The sequence below is a fragment of the Myxine glutinosa genome, chromosome 12, assembly GCF_964187855.1.
Source record: "Myxine glutinosa chromosome 12, kmMyxGlut1.1, whole genome shotgun sequence".
In the NCBI taxonomy this organism is placed as follows: Eukaryota; Metazoa; Chordata; class Myxini; order Myxiniformes; family Myxinidae; genus Myxine; species Myxine glutinosa.
Genome location: NC_136272.1, coordinates 35,921,882 through 35,943,103, shown reverse-complemented (window position 1 = coordinate 35,943,103; position 21,222 = coordinate 35,921,882). Strand labels below are relative to the sequence as shown.

Here is a 21,222-nt window from a genome sequence, read left to right as displayed (position 1 = left end):
TCATTTCATTTTCACAGTCGCTAACATAGTTTTAGACTCGGTTGAAAAAAAACGGGAGGAAAATCCAATGAAAGTTGCCGTTTATAGAACGAAATGAATTCTCAAACGCCTGTAACTTCAAGGCCATTGAGTCTCTCTCACGCCTTTATCTCCAATCTAACTCACCATATGATTTCATTTTTATCGATGGTTTTAGACTCGGTGTCAGCAATAATTGAGAACATTCCACACACGCGGGAAAATGCAGAGATATATTTTTTTAAATTGCGTCATGGTGTATCATACACCGCCCAACATGACACCGACGGCAACGTGTCGATACATATTAAAAATTCGATATATCATTTCATTTTTCACAGTCGCTAACATCGTTTTCGACTCGGTTGAAAAAAAACGGGAAGAAAATCCGATGAAAGTTGCCGTTTATAGAACGAAATGAATTCTCAAAGGCCTGTAACTTCAAGGCCATTGAGTCTCTCTCACGCCTTTATCTCCAATCTAACTCACCATATGATTTCATTTTTATCGATGGTTTTGGACTCGGTGTCAGCAATAATTGAGAACATTCCACACACGCAGGAAAATGCAGAGATATATTTTTAAAAATCGCGTCATGGTGTATCATACACCGCCCAATATGACACCGACGGCAACGTGTCGATATATATTAAAAATTCGCTTTTGCTTTTCCGTTAAGATATATTACTTTTTCGTTTGATGACGGTCGTCACAAAAACGTCAACAATGATGCCGACATATATTCCTTCGTTTTTATTTCATTCAACATTATTAGCCGGAAGTAAAATATGTTTCAGGAAATTACCGAGAGATATTTCTTTGTTTTTTAAAATTAGTTATGTGCGCATACACTTTAAATAGGTTTATTTGAAATCTTTGATTTTCCACAATATAATTTACTTGTCATTTATCATTTGATGATTACGAGACAAATTCCTCTTGAGGATCGTGACAATTCATACGCTGCGTGGAAACTTCTATTTCCAAAATGAATGAGACGATCGATGAAGAACGCAGACTTGAACAGGATGCAGCAAGAAAACGAATGAGACGGGCGAACGAGTCCATCGACGAACGTCAATGCAAACTTGCGGGGTCACCCATGGGAATCCCACGGGCATGGACGTGTGTGACATTTCGACATATTGAGTTCGATGCTGCACATTCATTTTTACAAAATGGTTACTGGCAAGTCATCAGATCCAGAAATGGTGTAATGAACACAATTTATTTACGCGCAAGCACGAAAGCAAGACGGGCCGATTTCCGATTCCGACGGGCGAGACGGGCCGATTTGGAGCAAGAAAAAGAACGAGACGGGAGAAAAACGAGAGAAACGAGACGGGGAAAGCCGATTGGAGAGGCGAGTGAGGAGCGATTGGAGAGGCGAGTGAGGAGCGATTGGAGAGGCGAGTGAGGAGCGATTGGAGAGGCGAGTGAGGAGCGATTGGAGAGGCAAGTGAGGAGCGATTGGAGGGGAGTGTGAGGTGCGATTGGAGAGGAGTGTGAGGCGCGATTGGAGAGGAGTGTGAGGTACGATTGGAGAGGAGTGTGAGGTGCGATTGGAGAGGAGTGTGAGGCGCGATTGGAGAGGAGTGTGAGGCACGATTGGAGAGGAGTATGAGGAATTGAAGATGAGTGTGAGGGATTTGAGAGGAGTGTGAGTGATTGGAGAGGAGTGTGAGGGATTGGAGAGGAGTGTGAGGGATTGGAGAGGAGTGTGAGGGATTGGAGAGGAGTGTGAGGCACGATTGGAGAGGAGTGTGAGGCACGATTGGAGAGGAGTGTGAGGCGCGATTGGAGAGGTGTGTGAGGCGCGATTGGAGAGGAGTGATTGGAGGGGAGTGTGAGGTGCGATTGGAGAGGAGTGTGAGGTACGATTGGAGAGGAGTGTGAGGTGCGATTGGAGAGGAGTGTGAGGCGCGATTGGAGAGGAGTGTGAGGCGTGATTGGAGAGGAGTGTGAGGCGCGATTGGAGAGGCGTGTGAGGGATTGGAGAGGAGAGGAGTGTGAGGGATTGGAGAGGTGAGGGATTGGAAAGGAGAGGAATGTGAGGGATTGGAGAGGAGAGGAGTGCTAGGTGGAGAGAGGAGAGTGTCAGGTGGAGACAGGAGAGTGTCAGGTGGAGAGGAGTGAGGGGTCACATATTATGTGAAATAAATAAATTGTGTTCATCACACCATTTCTGGATCTGATGACTTGCCAGTAACCATTTTGTAAAAATGAATGTGCAGCATGTTACTCAATATGTCGAAATGTCACACACATCCATGCCCGTGGGATTCCCACGGGTGACCCCGCTAGTATTTCTAATGTTAAATATAATTTTAAAATGGTGCCTAACTACGATTGAGTGAAATGACATTTCTCCTGTTATATTAACATCTTTCATTTCATCAAGATTAACATCTTTAGGGTTATTAAAGAATATATTGAAATTTCACCATGTTTAGAGCTAATAGTTTTATCCTCATTTTCGATAACTTCAGTAAAAAGAGTTTTCTTTTTTGACACTTTTACATCTTTCATTACCTCTTCTAGTTTGCTATAGATCTCCATAAATAGTGGTGAAACTTTTGTTATAACTACTTTAATTGACGACTTCCCAAAGACAGAGAATGCCCTTCCTTTAAACGGGATTGAGTAGCTCATATTATCCTTCATAATAGGTTTCATCCAAAAGTTATTGAAATCATCTTTGTTCAATTTTACATCAGTGCAATATATTTCAGTATCCTTTTTAAATGAGGAGATTGATTGAAATGTCTTTTGTGTTTTGAAACATTGTATTTATTACGCAAAAAAGTGATTATCAAGAAAACAATTGGAAAATAATTTACTATAATCTCAAAATGATATGTGGTTCGGGAGGGGGTCAGATGACATCATTAAGAGAAGTTTATCATTTAATATTGGCTCAACAGCGATACCTAAACCGAGAGTTAAATTTGAATGAAATATTTATCAATATTTTAGATGGTGATTCTGCTTTTAAGAAAATGAAGGTATTACCTAAAAACGAAACGCAAGTATTCGTTGGGTCTCTGTATGAGTATAATGAAAAATGTGGGAGGGAGGAAAGGGGGTGCAATTTTTGGTGAGCTGGACTGCTAGTCAATAATTCCCCTTAATTTCCCCCATTGACTTCAATGTTAATTTTTTTGTGTTCTAGAACCCCATTCTCCTCCTACTCACATCTCGTCCGACCAGGTACATTCAAAGCGGCTGTTGGAATACATTTCGCCGATTTTCTCAACTTTAGTTGAAACTGGGACTTAAACTATCCCAGCGACTGTGATTGTGAATCAGAGTCGAGATAAAGCTGTGAGGAAGTCTCAATGAATGGCCTTGATGTTACAGGCCTTCTCATTTTTTAAAATGCATTTCGTTCTTTCAACAGTAGCTCTAATTGAATTTCCTTTCCGTTTTTTGCAACCGAGTCTAAAACCATGTTAGCTACTGTGAAAAATGAAATAAGATATTGAATTAGAGTTGAAATAAAACTGTGAGAGAGAGCAAGCCACTGTGGGCCTAACAAAAGAGGCCTAAAAGCTGTGCTAGTAAAGAAAATGGTGGTGATTTTTTTTTGAAGCCCCTCCCAGACCGAGTGTAGCCACACCCCCGGACAGACATATCACCTACGGAGAATATATAAATAGATGACTTCCTTTCCAAGGAACTTCAACACAGAAAGAGACCATTCAGCCCATCAAGCCTGCACTATGGTTGCCAATCTATGACAGTTTTTCCGTGCTCTATCCTTTTTTAATGTTCAGCGTCAAGCAAGGAAGGAAGTAGCACGCACTATATTTAAAGACTTTGATTATAACTAACTAGCTGAAAGCACCCGGCGTTGCCCGGGTTATTTTTGAATGAATTTACTACTATAATTCAGCTTTTACTCGCGGCCGTAGAAGATTGACTGCTATAATTCAGCTCAGCTTTTAATTGCGAAATGGGCCCAGCCCGGCCGATGCGGCCTCGACTGGCCTCGCCACCTAGCCTGTAACCTTCCCGGGGCCTGTCCCGACATTTTTGGTTGTTTTTGAATGAATTTACTACTATAATTCAGCTTTTACTCACGGCCGTAGACGATTGACAACTATAATTCAGCTCAGCTTTTAATTGTGAAATGGGCCCAGCTCGGCCGAGGTGGGCCTCGACCAGCCTCGCCACCTAGCCTATAACCTTCCCGGGGCCTGTCCCGACATTTTTGGTTCTTTTTGAATGAATTTACTACCATAATTCAGTTTTTCCTCTCGGCCGTAGAAGATTGACTACTATAATTCAGCTCAGCTTTTAATTGCGAAATGGGCCCGGCCCAGCCTAAGCGGCCTCAATCGGCCTCGCCACCTAGCCTAAAACCTTCCCGGGGCCCGTCCCGACATTTTTTGTACGAGAGGTTTCCTCCTATCTTTCACCGTTCAGGAGATTAGCTTGCGCAGACAAACAAACAAAAACTTTCTTTTATAATATAGAGAGATGACTTGGCCTGGGTTTGAAAAGCCAAATTCCTCGACTCAGAGCGGATGCTCTAACTCTAACAAATTACGTCATCAAATCCACTGAGAATGAAATTTAAGTTTATTTTAGACCAATTAACTATATTATTAAATGTTATTTTAGGTGACAATGCTAAATGGAGGTTTTACTTTAATTAAATCATTGCCTTGCACTGCAACTTTTGTTCAAAGACTTTCAGGATACTACTGTTATTAACAATGCCGACATGGTTTGTTCAGCTTTGTGACAATTCTCAGGTCGTATCTTAATGCACCGTCAATAAACAAACTCCAATTTCATGTTGGATTTCTAAGATTAAAATGCATCTCGTTTGGCATCATGTTCTTCCGATTGAATATTGAGCTTTGCCTGCATGTGGAGCTTTTCACATGTTCACAGTTTCACAACATCATTTGGTCTCGGCATGATTTGATTGTCTTTGATTGCAAGCCATGTAGGTTATAAACGTCCGTTAAAGGACCGATTGGGTTTAGTGGTGATTAGCGCCCAGAACGAAACATATCCGCATCTGAGTCGCCATCATTTGGGTCACTAATTTGGGTGACCGGGCACCCAGTACTTATGAGCATGTCTCACGATTGGCTCAGGCATTCCACCAGAGCATGGTAACGCGGAAAACAGGCCCGGGAGTGCATTTCAAACCTGCTCGGAGTGCAATTCAAAGTCTCATTTCATTGCGGAACGCAACATAATCACTGCACTTTCTGTAGTATCGGTCCTATATGATTTTATTATATTTTTGAAAATCCGTCACACAATTGAAGATTATGGGAGTGGTAAAAAGATGCACACCTGTGGATATAATGCTCCCATAGCAGCAAGAACGGAAGCAAGGATTTCCCTGCCACGTTGTCCAGCACGGCCAGCCACAGCCAGCTTGAGGAGCTCTACAAGGGCTCGCGTGTCCTCAGCAACAAGAAGGCTTGAGAACTCATCCAGCGGGCTCGACTGAGCCAGAGCATTCTGGTTACGCTGCTCCTATTCGTAAAACAGAAGTGGAGATAAAGAACAAATCTCAGAAAAGGTTTAAAATAAATAAATCCATAAAAAGGCCATGGTAAGTAAATAACAAAAAAAGAACCTTACACAGGGCGAAGAAAGCATTGTATACTAAACTTTTAACAATTAAAGGACTTCATTTAAATTAGTGCAATAGATCTCCAGACAACACTGTAAAGATCTCCAGGCAACAGGCATCAACATGGACTACCACCCAAAGGAGCAGTATGGAATAAACAAATGCATTATACGTGGTTAAATTAACACCATTTCTGGAAAACACTTTCTACCCCAATGGCTTCACCAACAAGAAAAAAAGGTATATTTATGTTGCTCAAAGTGCAAAAGGAAAACTGCACGTTTACAAAAAGGCACCAAGCTGTCTATGGACGGTACCTCCGTGCCATTAGTCATAGTCTCTGCAATGATACTGGCAGCCCGTGGATCATCCGTAACAGGGATGAATGGGCGTGAGAATGTTGTTGAGGTGGATGGGGTGGGAGCTTCATCCGAAAGTGTCGTCTGGAAACACGAAACGCACAAAAAAATGTGCCAGACATGTGCAAACAACACCTGGTAGGAGAGCCTTCATGCAAAGCGGAATCAGTAAAATAAAAGCCTTTTTGTGTGTGGTTTATTTTTGTATGTGGTCAATATATCTCGTGTAAATAAAATCTTCATAATGCAAAATGAGGTATGGCAGCAAATAGAAATTAGACATTGACTAAATTAGCCTCACCACAGGATTCAGTGTGCCAGGGTAGCAAGGATACATATGCTAGTTGCAAATGATATGGGGTGTGTGTGTGTGTGTGTGTGTGTGTGTGTGTGTGTGTGTGTGTGTCTCAAACCCTCTTTGACGCCTTTATGCTTTTATGTGGATTATTTGGTGTGCATACCTCAATAATGATGTTTTCAGGTGAGCCATGAGCATTGAACGAGTTGATAAGAAAAGCACACACCTCTGGGATGACCTTGACGGTGAAAAACACTCACCTCACTGCGTTTGTCCAGCCAAGGTCCCAGGCCAACAGCTCCTTCAGCCTCGAAGCCAGCCAAAGAGTCTGTATCCTCACTGACGAGTGTTGGACTCGGTGACATTTCTACAGATGGCGTGCCCAGAGATGTTGGTCGTTCAGATGGCACCATCATATTAGCTGGCATCAAGGCCACCGTCACTGCATCCCTGTTAAGGCATCACAACTGCATCCTTCTGCAACATAATCCTCATTAAAAAGTTAAAGTACAGCACAAATTCCATTCCACCAAGTGTGCTAGTTTTTCCATCAAGACAACTGGCTACTGTATTACCAAAGCCACGTTAGCACTGCAGTAGAGCATGTAAATAATACTAACCCAACACTAAATATTTGCTAGATTAAATGAAAAAGAACAAACATCACCTTACAAAGGAGAGTTGAAGGGCAGTTAGCATATATGCCAATGCCTGTTGTTTGACTTGCCTGCCATCAAATGATAGCACAATCTTGGTAAGAGATGGACGGCAGGGTTTGGCTCCTGATAGTCCGACTCTGTGCACTGTTCCCATGGTTTTACTTCCTGTCGACAGTTCTGTGTCTGTATGCAGTCCTTCAAAAGAGGAAGAGATGAATTGTTAGAAAAACTAGATCACCACCTTTCTCATCCAGAGGGCACAGTTAATGGAAGAGTTGGACAACAAAGGGCAGATGGAAGACATACTGATAAAATAGTATAGTGCTATGCAAACAATGTACGAACAGACAAAACAACAAAAATGAGAAAAAGCTGAGCTATAGGTAGAAGACAGTCATACAAGAAGAAAAAAAACAAATGTCAGAGCCCCCGGTGGTTTTAGTAATTTTGCTGTAGAGAGTTAAAAGCCATCAATCGGCCATCTTTGATCAGATTACAAAACAAAATCTTCATATGTATACTCTCATGTATTGTATATACATGTGTGTGTGTGTGTGTGTGTGTATGTATGTATATGTGTGTATCTGTATGCTTGTATATGTGTCTGTGTGTATGCAGTGCCTTCAGAAAGGATACACAACCATCGACTTTTTCACATTTTACTGTGTTACAGCCTGAATTGAAAATGAGATTTAAAATTTTTTGTCACTGGTCTGCCAAATCCCAGGCTCCCCTTCCACTCGGATCCACCAAATCTCAGCCCCCCCCCTCCCCCCTCCACTCGGGTCCACCAAATCTCAGGCCCCCCTCCCTGTGCACACGTACATGTCCTCCTCAACAAGTTAGAATCAGAAAAACCCATCGAGCCATGGGTGCCTCCCTCTATCCCCACCAAAGCCACCCACAAAGCTGTTGTATTCGGCATTTTACTGGATCTCATGGAGCTCGGTTCCCCGCAGGCATAACATGGCTCAAAAGGGAGTCACCAAATCCTGGGCCATCGCTCAGAGCACGACGAAGTCGGAAAAACCCAGGAAGCCACTAGGCTATGCCACGTCTTAGATGATCTGCCCCTTAAAAGCTGCCGTGCACATCAAAGCCGCAGCACATGGCACGAATCCTCAATCTCACCTCGCTCTATTAAATCCTCAACAGACAGGGCTCTACAGGAGATCCATCAAAGCCCGGGCCCACAAGGTCCACCAAGCTCCAGAACCAGGCCACCCAAGGACATGTCTAACGATGCGACACCGACCACTATCTTTTCCCGTCAAAGCTGCTGTTCTCAAGTCAATCTTTATTGTCTTCGAAACTGATTTATTTGACTCAGCCTTTGGTCCTCTCCGTCCCAGGTGAGAGGGAGGCGGAACGACCTCGTCGCCACCATCGTGTGTGTGTGTGTGTTTGTGTGTGTGTGTGTATGTGTGTGTGTGTGTGTGTGTGTGTGTGTGTGTGTGTGTGTGTGTGTGTGTGTGTGTGTGTGTGTGTGTGTGTGTGTGTGTGTGTGTGTGTGTGTAAAACATACATTAAAAAATAAATGCATTGGGACCTTGGAAATTAAAACTCCATGGCACATGCTCCAATGTATGACACCTTCAGTGAGGTTTTTTTTTTCTCTTGGAAAATATGTAAAGCCCTCTTTCATCTTTCTATCCCAATATTTGGTAGATTTCCAGGCAATGCAACAGGCCATTAGGAATGCTGGCTGTATTAGGTGAGAATTTAATCATTTAAAGAACTGCATTTACATATTCATGTAATAAAGGTTTGTATAAGATAATTAGGATTATGTTTGTATCTTACATCAGATAATAAAACTTTATAAAATCTGTTTTTTATTGAAAAATCATTGCTTGTTTGCTTGTCTAAACATTTGTTTTGTCTTCTCTTCATAAAGACTTTTATTCATAAGAAAAACATCTATCTTGGGTTTAAAAAAATAAACAGTGAAAGGAAATAATTTTTAGCACTCGAGCAGTATAAGAGGGGTGAAATAGTTATTAAAGTCGATTTGAATGTTTTATTATGAACGAATCTCAAAAGAAGTGCAACCTCAAGATTTTACCCACCGAGGTAGGATGCCCCAAGGGGGTCACGTGCTGTGTGGAAGAGCACTGGCTCATGTGTGGCAGGAGTGGCCACATCTGTTGTGGTCCAGGCTACACTGTGAGAAGAACCACATGCAACACGTGCAATCTTGTATGCCTCAAGCCCCTGCACCATCGTAGGTCGGCGATTGACCGTAGTTGTTCCATTTCCCTGCTGCCCATGGTCATTGTCGCCCCATGCGTAAACCTACAAAATGATAAAAACAAAATGAACTTCCCAGATTGTGAATGCACTTAATGATGACCAATCAGGTCTCCAATCATCAACTGCATCAAATGATTGCACTAGCTCACCTGGCCGTTCTCCGTGACTGCCAGACAGTGCAAAGCTCCAACAGCAACATGCACAACACGCTTTCCCCGCAAACCCTCGACCACCTGTGGCTTGCGCACGTGCAAGTCTGCCCCATGTCCCAGGCGGAAGTAATCTCCCTTTCCCCTAACAAACAAACACAATTTGCTCTTTAACCTCAACTACCTAAGTACCAGGAATGTTTTCCTACATTATGAACAAAAAAAAGGATCTCGTATTCAATTTTAAAAGTCCTCACGGCATCAACTTCAGACCAGGTAAAATGATATAGACACCTCAAAACAATGCTCTGAAATGAATATCATAATTATTAATGTCGGCAGAAAGTTCATGATTTAAAGGTGGATGATAAAACGACACCAATTTAAAATATATATTCTTGTTATGCTCACCAAGTCCATACAATGCCAGACTTGGACAGTGCAAGTGAGAACTGAGCTCCACACTCGATCTGGCAGATTCCTTGCCCATTTAGACGTTCAACATTCTGTGGAATATTACAACCCTCGCTGCCTCCACGGCCAAGCTTGCCAAAGTCTCCATCACCCCAAGAAAACACCAGTCCTGCAAGATCCAGCACAACAAGACAGGGAAAACATTAGAACAAGAGGAAGCATTGCTTTGCAATACATGTCCCCTACCTGTCCCAAAGAATGTTCTTGTTCCAAGCAAAACGGCAATAACTCCGTAAGAAAATTGGCAAAATGCCCCGAAACTCAAACTTCTTCTGTAACTTAACATAATAAAACCATGCAACAAGTTTCAGTTCAACATGTTATAGGGTATGGAAAAGAGTGGAGAAAACCACAAGTGCAACAGACAGATGGGCAGACAGACAGACAGACAGAGAGCAAACCTATAGTCCTCTCTGGGTAGGGGACTAATAATTGAATGGTCTGCCACAGGTACATATTGGGGAAAAGAAGTCAGGTAAGGTACGCCTGAGAAGGAAATAACTTGAAAAGACAAGAATAAAAAATTTTTTGCTTCAAGTTTATAAAATGCAGAACAAAAGTAACTGGAACACGAGAAACGTGATAAGTGATGTGACTTCAGTGATAGGTAACAATGAATGCAATTATTGAAGTAACAGGTTAACAAGGCAAAATGACCCACTTTTTTTGAAAGATATTGTAGGATTTTAAGTGTCCACGAGAAAATGCCAGCAAATAACAGATGGTGAAGTCCTCTCTGAAGGAGAGCGTACTGATGGATGTAACACCCTGCTTGAGAGGCACCACAATGACTGTTCAAGTTGAGTCAGGCGACAAACTGAGATAAAACAGCTCAAAGGTACAGTCGTGGCTAAAAAGATTGGCACCCTTGCACTTTTTTTCAAATAATGCACCATTTTTTCCAGAAAATTGTTGAAATTAAAACATATTTTGGTATCCACATATGTATTTCTTTGGTTTGCAGTGGAACAAAACAAAAAAGCTGAAAAAATTACGAAATCTTAGCTTATTTCAGACAGAAATCCTAAAATGGCCCAGACAATATTATTGGCACTTTTTAGAAGTTAGAAATAATTAGATTTCAAGCAGGTGATTCTCCTTTACGTTGAAATTGAACTCACCTGTGGTGAGTTGCAGGTGCCTGCAATATAAAAATCACTCATTCAACCAGTTTGAATAGAGAAAAGGAGTCATTCTGCTGTTTTGTGTCACTGTGTGTACCACAACGAGCATGGAGAAAACAAAGAAAAACCAGAGAATTGTCTGAGAAGGTCCAGACACAAGATTGCAGCCAAGCATAGACAATGTCAAGGCTACAAATCCATCTCCAGAGACCTTGATGTTCCTGTGTCCACCATACACAATGTTATCAGGAAGTTTAAGGCCCATGGCACTCTGTAGCCAACCTCCCTGGACGTGGGCGCAAGGGAAAAATTGATCGAGGTTTGAAGCGAAGGATTGTTCGAATGGTGAATAAAGAATCTCAATCAACTGCCAAACTGATTCAAGCTGGCCTTCAGACACATCTTACGACAGTTTCAACTCGCAGCATCCATCGCCACTTCAATGAAAGGGGGTTCTATGGTAGGAGACCCAGAAGGACTCCACTGCTGAGAGAGAGACATAAGAAAGCCGGACTGGAGTTTGCCAAAACACACCGGAACAAGCCTAAATCCTTCTGGGACAATGTCCTGTGGACAGATGAGACCAAATTAGAGCTTTTTGGTAAAGCACATCATCTCTATGTTTACAGAAAACAAAATGAAGCTTTCAAAGAAAAGAACACATTCCCTACAGTCAAACATAGAGGAGGCTCAGTGATGTTTTGAGGTTGCTGTGATGCCTCTGGCACTGGGTGCCTTGAATGTGTGCATGGCATCATGAAATCAGGAGATTACCAAGGCATTTTGGAGCACAATGTTGAACCCAGTGTCAGAAAGCTGGGTCTCCATCGAAGGTCATGGGTCTTGCAGCAGGACAATGACCCCAAACACACTTCAAAAAGCACCCAGGAATGGTTCAAGACAAAACGCTGGACTGTTCTGAAGTAGCCAGCAATGAGTCCAGATCTAAATCCCATTGAACACCTGTGGGGAGATCTGAAAACAGCAGTTGGGAGAAGGCACCCTTCAAATCTGGGAGAACTGGAACAGTTTGCACAAGAAGAGTGGGACAAACTGCCAGTAGAGAGGTGCAGGAAGCCCATTCATGGCTATAGGAAGCGCTTGACTGCAGTTATTTTGTCCAAAGGCTGTGATACCAAATATTAAGTCTCAGGTGCACTCTCAGGTGCACTCTTCTCTACAATAAACAAATTCCTCAGCCCCCTGAACACCACTACCCAGTCATTCACAGTAGACAACTGCATCTCCTTCCTTTCATTCTTCCAACGCAAAATTGAAAACATCTACAACAGCTTGACCACCACTGCACCCGCTCCCCCTCAAACCACCTGCCCCCCCTTATCCTGCCATCCCCTGTCTCAATTCTCCCCAGTCTCCCCTACTGACCTCTCTGAACTCCTCATAGGAATGAAAACTGTCACCTGCACTCTTGACCCCATCCCCTCCAGCTTTGTCAAGGCCTCCCTTCCTGCTCTCTCTCCACTTATCATTGCAACAATAAACTCCTCCCTGTCTACAGGCATCGTCCCACCGTCCCTCAAAATTGCTGCTGTTACCCCCATTCTGAAAAAACCTGGACTAAACCCTGACACCCGAAACAACTTCAGACCCATCTCCAACCTACCCTTTCTGTCGAAAGTTTTGGAACGTGCTGTAGCCACTCAACTCAAACATCACCTCTCTGCCAATAACCTGTATGAAACATTCCAATCCGGATTCCGCTCCAACCACAGTACTGAAACTGCTCTCCTCAAAATCACCAACGACCTTCTCCTCTCCTCTGACTCTGGCAACCTCAACATTCTCATCCTCCTCGACCTCAGCGCCGCCTTTGACACCATCCTCCTCACCCGACTTGAAACCACCTTTAACATTACCGGCACTGCCCTCTCTTGGATTAAATCATACCTCTCTGACAGACGCCAGTTCATCTCCATCAATAACTGCAAATCCCCCACTGCTCCCCTCCCCCAAGGTGTCCCCCAAGGTTCAGTTCTTGGCCCCCTCCTCTTCATCCTTTACCTGTCCCCCCTCGGTCACTTAATCCGCCGTCATGGTCTCCAATTCCACGGCTTCGCCGATGACATCCAGCTTTTCATCTCCACCAAGTCCATCTCCACCACCACCCACTCTATCCTGACAAACTGCATCACTGAAATAAAATCCTGGCTTCAAATCAACTTCCTCAAACTTAACTATGATAAATCTGAAATAATCATCATTGGCCCAAAAACGCTCATAAAATCCACCCATAACTTTGCCCTCAACATCGACGGTATCCCAGTATCCACCTCCCCTCACATCCGGAATCTTGGCATCATCTTTGACAAACCCTCTCCTTCGACAAATACACTAAACAGATCACAAAGACAGCCTTCTTTCACCTGAAAAACATCGCCCGTCTCCGTCCATCCCACTCCTCCGTGGCTGCCGAAACCCTCATCCACGCCTTCATCACTTCCCGTCTGGACTACTGCAATAGCCTCCTTTATGGTTCACCCTCAACAATCACCAATAAACTCCAATACATTCAGAACTCCGCTGCCCGTCTACTCACCCATTCCCGGACCCGTGACCACATCACCCCCATCCTTTACAAGCTTCACTGGCTCCCCATCCCCCAGAGAATCCAGTACAAAATCCTCCTCTTGACCTACAAAGCCCTCCATAACCTGGCCCCATCCTACCTGGCTGACCTCCTCTCCAGACACACTCCCACCCGCAACCTCCGCTCTGCTGGTACCAACCTCCTGACCCTCCCCCCCCCCCTCCCCCCCATCCGGACCAAATTCAGATCCTGGGGGGACAGGGCCTTCTCCATCGCTGCTCCCACCCTCTGGAACTCACTACCTCACACCATCAGAGACTCCTCCGCACTCACCACATTCAAAACATCACTCAAGACCCACCTGTTCAACACTGCATTCAACATTTAACCCACAGCATCTAACCCCCGACTATCTCCTCTCCTTCTCCATCCTTTGTGCTTTGAATATTTCCCTATTGATTCTTCTTTTTTTGCAATTGTTTTTATGTTTTGCTATGCATTATGTTTTGCACTCTGTCAAAGCGTATTTGGGCTTCCTGAAAAGTGCTATATAAAATAAATGCATTATTATTATTATTATTATTATTATTAGGTGTCCATAATTTTGTCAATGCCATTTCTTTTTATTTTCCGATTCAAAAGTATATATATTACGTTCTGAATCAAAAACAAAGGTTCTGTAATATTAACAGTGAAACAAAGAATTGTGGAGACCAAATACCTTTGTCAATTTCCACTTTTTTTTGAGAAAATTGTGAGTTCTTTGAAAAAAGTGCAAGGGTGTCAATATTTTTGGCCACGACTGTAAGCTACCAGATGGTGAATATAAAATATCAAATTGTATACTCGTGCTGAAATATGAAGAAGAAGATCCAGTTGTGGGATGGCATTGAGAAGTGGATATAAAGGAATGCTGTGTAAGAAGGAGAATGTTGGTTTCGTTTCTGTATTCTGTGAGCAGACACTTGAGGAAGGTATGAAGAGGAATGCTAAGTGGTTATTCGCTTGCTTATAGATTAGTGGTAAATGCTATTACGTTCTTTCTCTGTAGTTCTAACAGTATCTTTTTTTATTCTGTGTTATAGGGTATGCGGAGATAGATTTCAATAAAGCCTCATATCTGAAGAGGTCTCGACTTGATTTCATAACAATACTATTCTTAGGTACAATATAAAATGTTTATCCTGTGATTTCAATGAGCATCATGGCAGTGCTGCCTACCCTCATCGGTGAGTGCAAGAGTTTGTGCATCACGACTCCCACAAGCCACCTGGACAACACGGTGTCCCAAAAGAGCCTTCACCTGAAAAGACACAAAGTACACAAGTTGGGTCAAAATATTTGAGGAAAAATTCAAACAATTAAGGATAAAACTAAGAACCCCAGGATCAATACCAGCTTGGGCCGCAGCTGCGTGGTATTGTCGGAGTGTCCAAGGCGCCCATATTCGCCAAGACCCCAGGTGTAAAGCTCGCCACTGGAGGAGATGGCAGCACTGTGAGAGCTTCCACACGCCAAATCCCTGATGCGCTTTGTCTTGAGCATCTCCAACAATCTCGGCTTGTCCGAGTTCCTGCTCTCACAAACAGTATTCACTGTAGTCATATGTACTTCCTATTTTTGCATATACTATGTCAATAACAAAGAATACGTTGAACTTATCGTGGTTTGCCCACAATACATAAATGTGCTTTATATGGGAGGGGAAAAAAAACAATGCAGCAAAAAGTTAAAATGAGAGACAATAACATTGTACCTCAGCATTGCAAATCAAATAATTTGTGTAGAGACTCAAAGCCAAAGTGACCTTTAATCTCCAGCACAAGAAGCATTTGAACAACACTCCTTTATGTGAAATTGATTGGTATAAATAAAGCTATACATGCGGCTGAAGTGTCCCAGCTTTCCATCATCGCCTTCTCCCCATGAAAACACTTTGCCGTCAATTGTGAGTGCCATGGCATGCCGACCCCCTGCATATAGGCACAAAAAGATAAAGCCATGGGAAGAAAAACAAAAAAACATACAGCTGTAATATCATAACATTACATTACTTACATTACTTAAACTTGAACGGACTTAAACTATAATGGTAATAATGATGATGGGGAGTTGATGATATGTGCCAGGTTTCAATTTTTTATTGAGTTGTTTCAGAGAAAATGGTGTCCATTTTTTTTCTTTAATCCAATATGGCTGCCATGCCATGTGGCTGATGACGTCATACATTTAATTATTCAGTTACATCGGCCATAGATCAGATATATGAAGTTTCACATATTTCAGATAAAGATTTCACTTCATCCAATTATACCTGGAATACCACTTCACCGATGTCATCGTTATCACCCATGGGAAATTGATGACATTTGTGAAGTAAAAAAAAAAATTACGGGATATTGCCTGCCACAAAACCCAAAGGCCACTCAAGGTGTGGGCTACACAAAGAAAACAAAAGCAGAACAACCAGCCCCTTGGATTGAAACAAGACAAATGTAAAAAGTTGTCTCTTCACAGAACAAAAAGGGCTGGGAGGGGTGAACTATTCTGCTTCGAGACAACAGTGCCTCTATCCCCATTTTTGGGAGACTGCCGGTCAAGGCGAACGAGTACCACCCACCCGGGTTTGGTATCAGAGTTGTCCTTCTCCTAGCCAGACTGCCGGCCAAGGCTAACGAGTTCCACCTACCCGGAGAAAGCCTGGCTTTAAGGCGCAAGACACCCGCCTTTCACACCTCCGCATCTAATTAAAAACATGGATCGGCACGAGAAGCCATGCGGTAGGAGTTTGATCAGGAGGCTATCTGAGGCGCAGACCAGATGGGATATTTTACGGATGAGGAGTTGCTAAGTTTATCCACCACCATCCCAGTCATTCTTAAACCTTTGACCTTTGTTGAGCAGTTTCAGAGAAAATTACGTCTAATTTTTCGCCTTTAATCAAATATGACTGCCATACCACGTGATCGATGACATCAGAGTTAGTAATAAAATATTATCTATGGGAAGTCCATCTTATGTTTAAGGTTTTGCATTTGCATTTTAAGGAAAACCATTTCTAAAGCAATAATATATAGATGCATACACGCGCACGCACGCACGCACGCCACACACACACACACACACACACACACACACACACACACACACACACACACACACACACACACACACACACACGGGCGTTGTAATAGTATCGCAAAGCGAGACGAATATAACCACGCAACCATAACAGCATAACATTGCATTAAAAACCAAATAACAAAACCATGCAGCTATACAACACCAGAAGGTTACATCACTTGCATCTGAGATTAGCAAATAAACATATGAACAGAGCCGAACATCCATTTACAATTTTAGATGAGATGGTCACGGCTCATAATACGAGTCAATCAGTAAAATATTTGTTTTATGGCCAATTGTAAAAATACATATATAATACATATAAACTTATAATACATATAAACATATAAAAATATAATATAATAAATATAATAACATATAATACATATATATAATATAATATGTTATGTATATAATATAACATATAATACATATAATACATATAAACATATAATACATATAAACATAAAATACATATATACTCCTTGGAATGCATGCGGTGACAGGGTGTGACACAGTGTCGTATCCCTTCAACAAGGGAAAGATCACCGCCCTCAGCAAACTCCAAGAAGGAGACTTTCCAGGGCTCTACTCTGTCATCAGAGAGGAGACGGCTGCACATGAAGACCTGCTGAAAACGGGTCAAGAGTTTTTCGCTGTACTATATGTTTCGCTATATGATTTAGATCTCGATGGGATGTTATGAATTATTTTATTGTAATGAATATGTGTTCGTGGACCCAACAAGGTTATTATTTAAAAATGTAATAAACATTTTGGTTGTCATATTGTTTTCGTGTTTCTAAATCTGATTCCTACCAAGTGTCAATTGCGACCGTCTTGGATTTGAGTTGACTAGAAAGGGCCTAAAAACATGAAAACCATAATTTGAGCCTTCCATTGCCTCTGCCATATGGGAAAACCTATGGGTAGATACCAAAATCAACCTTCTAGCATGATTCTATCAAAAGTTATGGCCGATTAGCTATTTAGCCACATCAAAACAGTGGCCATCTTGGATTATGGTTGTGTAGCAACAGCAAAAACTTTTTTTGACACTTTCATTGCATCTGCCATTTGTGAAAACCTATGTGTAGGTACCAAAATCATCCTTCTAGCTTGATTCTATCAAAAGTTATTGCTGATTTTCTATTTGAACCAAGGTCAGCAGTGACCATCTTGGATTTATGCAAACAACGGAAATTCACCCAAAGTTGCTGCAGCGGCAAGAGGTGGTTCTGTCATATATAACCCTTAACCATTACTAATCCACCAAAAACCTTATAGTACTGACAATTTCCAGGTTCACATAGGGTTTATCATAGGTGGCAACTGAACTATTGAGGATAATGTGAGGCCATCTGTCGGAAAGTTGAAGCTCAACCGAAGGTGGACCTTGCAACATGACAATGACCCTAAACATACCAGTAAATCCACCAAGGAATGGCTGAAAAGAAAGAAATGGAGGGTTCTGGAATGGCCAAGTCAAAGCCCGGATCTAAATCCCATCGAGATGTTGTGGGGGGATTTGAAACGAGCTGTGCATGCAAGAAACCCCTCAAACATCTCGCACAGCTGAAAGAATTCTGCATGGAGGAGTGGTCAAAAATTTCTCCCAGTCGATGTCAGAGACTGGTAGACAGTTATAAGAAACGCCTACTTGAGGTTGTTTCTGCCAAAGGGGGCAATACCACCTATTAGAGCAAAGGGTGTACTTACTTTTTCCACATGCGAAATTTGCATTTATGTTTATTTAAATTATACAATAGACTACAAAATGTAAATGTTTCATGATATTTGTTATATTATATCACCTTTATCTATCAATATTGTTGAAATGAAGATCAAATAGCTGTATGTTGAAATATGTTGAAAAAGTCAAAACTTTACATGGGGTGTACTTACTTTTTCACGTGACTGTATTTCTATATATATTTGTGATATTTTTACCATTTGACACTCACCTGAATGGACAGCAACCTTCTTGATGATGTAGCCGCTGAGGCCCAATATTTGCCGTGGAACGGAGACATTTCCTGAACATAGGCCCAGGCCCAACCTCCCGTTGGTAGCTTCACCACAGGCATACACCTTTCCCTCCACTGTAACTGTAACATAAACACAAAGGGGCAGTCTATTTAACCTAATCGACACATGACATTGGTATATAATGGAATCAGCAATCATACTGTCAACAACTGGTACATGGAGACAACTGAAAATGTAAATCGATATTTGGTTGGAAATAAATTATAACAAGAGCATTCTAAAACAAAGAATTAAAACAACTGATGTGACTCATGAAAAAATAAAAGTTGAATATAAGGCGAGGTACAAAAAAGGATGCTCAGTGCTCAAATTAATGAACAATGCTCATGTACAAATGTTCAACAGTTCACCGATGAAGAAACATTACTTTTGGTAAAACTCACCTGCAAAAAGACTCTTTGACCCACCAGCGATCTGGACCACATTCAATGCAGACAACGCCTCTGAGAAGCTGGGAATTTTAATCTATGATGGAAGGCAGGTCGAGCTCATTATATACTCAGTCAAAATTCATAAAACTGCACCACTAAAATCCTTGCACACGGCTGTTATTATTTTTCAGGTATGTAGAAAATGAAGTACATAGGATAAGATTTCTGAAAATCATAAATTATTATTTTTATGACGACAAACCAACAAATATAAAAGCCGTCAAGTGCTGTGGCGCTTTCAGTATTGCATTATATGGATGGTCATCGTGATAATATTCAGTTGTAAGTCAGAGCCTCTGGTTCGGAGATGTAATGTGACAAAAGCTTTGAAAATGTGAGGTTATATTAAATGGCAACGTTGAATGGATTCGTGTGCCATGGCCAGAGCAGCACTGTGCTCAGCACGTGCAGTTACGTGGCACTGTGCATTCATTCGTGCGCATTTTATGTATCTTTGCTGTGCAGTATTCAGCACACAAAGCTACATTAAGTACACCCAAATGGACATCAGAGAAATAAAAAAAATAAAAATAAACCACACTCGGTGGAAGATGAATATTCTTTTGTATAAATAATTAGAGATGCGAGTTAGTTTTCGGTTTATTAAGCATTGAACCATCAAAGTAATTAAGTGTCGAATGGAACATATCGATGCTTTAACTATGGCAGGTGGGGATAGTTAGTGGAGTCAAACGTTTTGAAATTTTGTGTGATACATATGGAGCCAAAAAGCATTTTTGCTTCTTTTAATTTTCTCCATCACCGAAGGTGGGTGGAGGTTATGTTTTCACCTCTGTCTCTTTGTCTGTCTGTCTGTCTGTCTGTGAACACGATATCTCAAAGAGTTGTGGACGGATTCGGACGAAACTTGGTGTGCATGTTGAGGGTGAGACAAGGTGTGAAGATCCGATTTCGGATCCGGATGCAATAATTTTATTAAATTTCAAAGTGATTCTTCATCATAGAGAGATGGGACCAAAATTGATTTCCAGCATGATATTTCAAAAAGTTGAGATAGAGTTATGACAAAACTGGGTAGATTAGTTGATTAGGTGACAAGACAAGACGATGACATTTTGGTTCAGGTCTGGATTTATATCCGGCATATCAGTAGGATACAAACGTAAACTATTCAGCCTGGCGGAGGTATGCACTCTACCAAGTGCCGTTCTAGTTCATACCTTTGATCCCTTGAGGCCACCCAACTGGTCCTTATCATTGAGACCCCAAACACAAACTTTAGTTTTCATATTAGAAGAGTCTGAGCTCAGAGATGTTTTCTTTAAGGCACTGAAAAAAACAGCACATACAAAAAAACAAAACAATAAATCACATGATGAAGTACAGCAATGCATTTGATTAGACAGTAAAGAAATATGCCGATAATCTATCAAGTCTGAACAAGAACACCTAATAATAGTAATAGCGGCAATAATAGCATTAAACATTTTTTTTAAACAAAATGATGGTTTTAGAGATCATTAAAATGGTAAAACTTGTCTTCCTATTCATGTTAAAAAAATAACATTCAATTCAAATAAGTTGTTCCTCAATCATAAAATGGTAAGACAGATGGCCGGACACAAAACAATTGCATAACCCCCCGCGTCTTGATTTGCGTGTATGGGGTAATACTAAACAAATAAATAAATAACACAACAAGAACAAAACGCTTCCTGCCATAATGGTTTGGAAACGTAAATATTTTAAATACAATAAAACATACTGTAGGTTGCAATATTTAAATTCAAAATAAATAAATTGAGCTTACACAAACACTGCATTAATAAATAATGGAACCCGTTAGTTGGAGAAATGCATCCAATATGTTACATGTGATGAATGTGGTGTTGGAAAACAATTGAATGATTAAGATTAAATGCATTGTACTCAGAAGTTGTTGATGGAAATTGGAAGAGAAGATGGAAGAGTTGATGGTTGATGGAAGAGAAGCTGATGGAAAACGTGAAAGATGAGGAAGTTGTTGTGGTAGGAGGAGACCTAAATGGACATGTGGGAAGGAGTATGGATGGTTTTGACGGAGTTCATGGGGGTTACGAATATGGTGTGAGAAATGGAGAAGGTGAAAGGATTTTGGAGTTTGCTGATGGAGCTGATTTGTTGATTTGTAA

The 21,222-nt window shown here is 41.6% G+C and overlaps 1 protein-coding gene across 4 annotated transcripts in view; it reads right to left on the bottom strand.

The window, feature by feature from the left end:
- Nucleotides 1–21,222, bottom strand: part of HERC2 (HECT and RLD domain containing E3 ubiquitin protein ligase 2) — a 425,948-nt gene that overhangs the window by 133,780 nt on the left and 270,946 nt on the right. For 3 of the 4 annotated variants that reach the window (XM_078766738.1, XM_078766740.1, XM_068132745.2), the window contains exons 57-69: nucleotides 20,272–20,380; nucleotides 19,043–19,124; nucleotides 18,575–18,718; nucleotides 15,367–15,457; nucleotides 14,880–15,057; nucleotides 14,706–14,787; nucleotides 9,750–9,921; nucleotides 9,339–9,483; nucleotides 9,006–9,231; nucleotides 6,945–7,131; nucleotides 6,538–6,727; nucleotides 5,938–6,063; nucleotides 5,335–5,520 (exon numbers count right to left, since the gene is read on the bottom strand). In XM_078766738.1, the coding sequence (XP_078622864.1) occupies nucleotides 5,335–5,520; nucleotides 5,938–6,063; nucleotides 6,538–6,727; nucleotides 6,945–7,131; nucleotides 9,006–9,231; nucleotides 9,339–9,483; nucleotides 9,750–9,921; nucleotides 14,706–14,787; nucleotides 14,880–15,057; nucleotides 15,367–15,457; nucleotides 18,575–18,718; nucleotides 19,043–19,124; nucleotides 20,272–20,380 (1,918 nt within the window). The remainder of the gene's footprint in view (nucleotides 1–5,334; nucleotides 5,521–5,937; nucleotides 6,064–6,537; nucleotides 6,728–6,944; nucleotides 7,132–9,005; nucleotides 9,232–9,338; nucleotides 9,484–9,749; nucleotides 9,922–14,705; nucleotides 14,788–14,879; nucleotides 15,058–15,366; nucleotides 15,458–18,574; nucleotides 18,719–19,042; nucleotides 19,125–20,271; nucleotides 20,381–21,222) is intronic. The other variant, XM_078766739.1, reaches the window with a different exon arrangement.